Here is a 3,540-nt window from a genome sequence, read left to right on the forward strand (position 1 = left end):
AGCTACCCCATATCGCCAAAATGGCGTGATCCTGTTTCGCTGCGAAGCTTCGACTGTGAGATTGACAGTCGAATCAGGCTCCGTGTTGTGTTTACAAAAACATTATGTTTAAGCTGGCATAAAGGTTAGGAATTGGAATGATTAACTATTGATAAGTGTAATATGAGAAACACTGAATTTGCTGGAATTGCTAAAGTACTACATTACAGCATGTGTGCTTTATCATGCAGTGGAAAGTGACATGTGGTTGAGAGAGAAGAATTTATGAGTTCAATTTACATTTACAGTTCATGGTGTACACAGTTTATGTTATGCACAATATACAGTATCTAGCAATGTAAGAAAAGAGATGTAGCAGGACTGTAAATTACTTTATTCTTCAGTCTTAAAGGAGGACATTACAATATACTGTACTGCATGTGTGGACTTTTTGCCAAAATACACAGTCTGTTGGTGTTTTAGTTTGGCACAGATTTTTCTTCCATTTACTAATTTGGCAGACATTGAGAGAGAGAAAAGTACTTCAGTATCATTTCCAAGCAAAGAAAAAACATGATCACTGATCTACAGTATATATTAAATACTAGAAATACTGTATAAGCTTAATGACATACTTGTATGTACAAAGGTCATCAGTATTTTTGTATTATTTCATTAAGTTGCAGTAAGATCATTTTTTAAATTGTGGAGCAAAGCAATCCAACAAACACAGGATGTCAGCTTTGGTCCAGCCACAACCTCATGTCACCAAATATTTTTGCATCTTTCTCTTCCTTAAACATCTAATAAAAACAAAGCTCAGTTTCAGAATTACCCACAGGAAACATCATGGAAAACAGCAACTTTTTTGTGGTCAAAATCTGAGTTTCCATCACCACTGGTTGGGACGAGACGGGATATGTGGAGGGCGCCTGTGTGAGAAGACCATGAAAAGAAAGTCAGTTTCTGATCGTACACGGAGCAGTTACACAGACACAATGGAGAAGAAACATCTCTAAAACAGATAGGAGTGGGATTGCATACCTTTATTCATTCCTGGCTTGCTCTACGAACAGCCCAAAAGCAACGACTATCTGCAACCACAGTTACCATGGTAACCCACGGCTTCATGCAGAAAAGTAAAACATTCTTGTACTGCACGGCTGACTCCATTTGACTATCACGGAAGTCAAAGGGTCTTGACCTGGGCTCTGTTATGTAAAACTTGCTGTACGCTCAAAGTGACAGGAAGCACATGTACGACATGTTTACTGTCTATGTATGGAGACGGCAGATCAAACAACAGATGTGTCAAAAAAAGACAACCAAAGAAAAGCTCGGTTGTGTATTTTTGTTATTACTGTTGTATGTTTTTGTTATCATTATACTGTTGCAAGTATTATATCTTTATATATATATTTTACATTTTAAAAGTGTGTTCCAAAAGTCAAATCATTCACTCTATATAATGTTTCTCCTTTAACCAAAAGCTGTTTGCACTCTAAACATCAAAGATCCAGGATCAAAAGCCTAACAGAGATAAAGATCCAGGTGCGAGTCTGGAGGATGATATTATCTGTGGGCATGCCTAGCATACTGACAGACTTAGCAGGGGAAGTACAGGGCCATTATCAATTATCTGTAATGGACAAAGAGGGAGTATAACCTAGGAAGTAAACATCACCGATAAGAAAGAGAGATAATGAGCATTACATTCCAAGAATAGTAGTTCAAAGGAGCCACCCGGGAGAGATAATGGCCCTTCTTTTCCAAAATTTCCTCCACCTCCAAGAAATGTTGACCATTTTACGCCAAAAACAACACTTCTAAGAGCTACTTTGGAAAACCCGTAAGATTCTGTTAAGAGAAATATAGGTTTGTGAAATATATTAAAAAGCAGGAACGTTTCTTAAAGGTAAATTCGGTGAGGCTAATAGTGTCATTGGTTAGCTCAGTTGGTGAAGTGCAAGACTCATAGTCTTATGGTTGCATGTTTGATCCTCACTGAACACAAATATTTTTAAATTTTTTTTTTCATAATCCTCTTAAACAAAGTTCATATGAGGAGACTGTTTCACATGATCACAATGAAGCACGTGCTGGACTGTGTGCACCCTGGTGATTGGTCCACATCCATTAACCTATGGACTTTTTCATTTCCCCGTCATTCCCAGGCAGAGGAAATTCCTATGCTTCACATTCAGGGGAACACTATTTAAATTAGTACACAAAGAGGCCACTAGATGGCAATAGGGGATAAGAAATTCATCATCAGAGTGTGCAAGAAAGGGTGGAGTCAGCGAGCATAGAAATCACGTAGAAATTCCGCCTATGTGGGGGGAGATTTTACAAAGTTTGGGTTTTTGTCTTGTAATGAAATAAAAGCTCTTTTGCATCGATTTTTGACTGTCTCCAGTGAATTTTTCGGACTATTTTGAGGATTCTTAAAGTGGTGAAGACGTGTTTTGGGTCTTTAGCCGGCCTAGCCCAGACTTAATCCTTTTCAGGTGCACAAGAAAGAAAGGACAGGGGGAATAAGGACCAGCCACCAAACCTTCTTTTTCTATGCTTTTATTCAGTCCATTACTTTATGAACCTTCTGAAAGAAAGGCCCTTTTTTGTACATTATACTTTTTTTCATTATGGCTTTTTCAGGTGATAATAAGTAATTACAATTTTGTTTCTGCTCAAGGTACAAATTTCACCAAGAATGAGCAGTGGTGGGAGGTAACTGTCAGACTCAAGGTCGCTCTTCCCTCAACTTTGCTATACTTGAAAAACCTTGAAATAAAGTAAGCCAAAATATTGAAGCAAAAATATCCATTGATCAGTCTAAATTTATGACGTTCATTTGAAGGCTGACTAAAAAAAAATCTATCAACAATGAAGAGACTGAGAGACTTAATCAAAAGGTGCTGCTTACTTAATGAGGTGCTTAGTGTATAAGAATTCTGACAAAATGTTAGCAAGTATACAGCTCACAGAAAAAAGGCTTCTAGAAAGTCTTTTCTTATCATTATATAAAAGTAATGACTCATAAATTGTTTTAAGAAACATTTCATTTCAAATGAAACAAGTAAAATTCAAGATGACCTTCTGGTTCATAATCTTTAAGTCAATAAAATCATGAAATGTATCCCTTTTCATAATACAATGCAGAAAATGTTATCATAAACTGTTAAAAAAAGCTACCTACACATAAAGTCAAAATTAAATACATAATGCTTCTGAAATGCACAGACTGAAACAGCATCAGATTACCACTTATAGGAGGACAAAGTTTGTAGTTAAAGGTCATTTCATACATGAAAGTTAAAGGAATATATATGAAAAAATGAATGACTATCTCTGCTCAAGAGAAAAGTGTAAACAAAGGCAAAGGTATATATATATATATATATATATATATATATATATAATTTTATTTTTTTTTTGTGTGTGTGTGTGTGTGTGTGTGTGTGTGTGTGTGTGTGTGTGTGTGTGTGTGTGTGTGTGTGGTGTTATGCCTATACAATCAGATACCATATTAAGTATTCATGTGTCTACAAGTATGTCCAAAGG

At 36.2% G+C, this 3,540-nt stretch overlaps 1 protein-coding gene across 1 annotated transcript in view; it reads right to left on the reverse strand.

Annotated features, from left to right (window-relative positions):
- Positions 1-356: 356 nt before the first annotated feature.
- dnm2b (dynamin 2b) overlaps positions 357-3,540 on the reverse strand; it is a 19,367-nt gene continuing 16,183 nt past the window's right edge. Inside the window, exon 21 of the mRNA XM_046046652.1 lies at positions 357-911. Within this exon, the coding sequence (XP_045902608.1) occupies positions 872-911 (40 nt within the window). The 3' untranslated portion in view covers positions 357-871. The remainder of the gene's footprint in view (positions 912-3,540) is intronic.

Source organism: Micropterus dolomieu, linkage group LG04 (assembly GCF_021292245.1).
Source record: "Micropterus dolomieu isolate WLL.071019.BEF.003 ecotype Adirondacks linkage group LG04, ASM2129224v1, whole genome shotgun sequence".
Lineage (NCBI taxonomy): Eukaryota > Metazoa > Chordata > Actinopteri > Centrarchiformes > Centrarchidae > Micropterus > Micropterus dolomieu.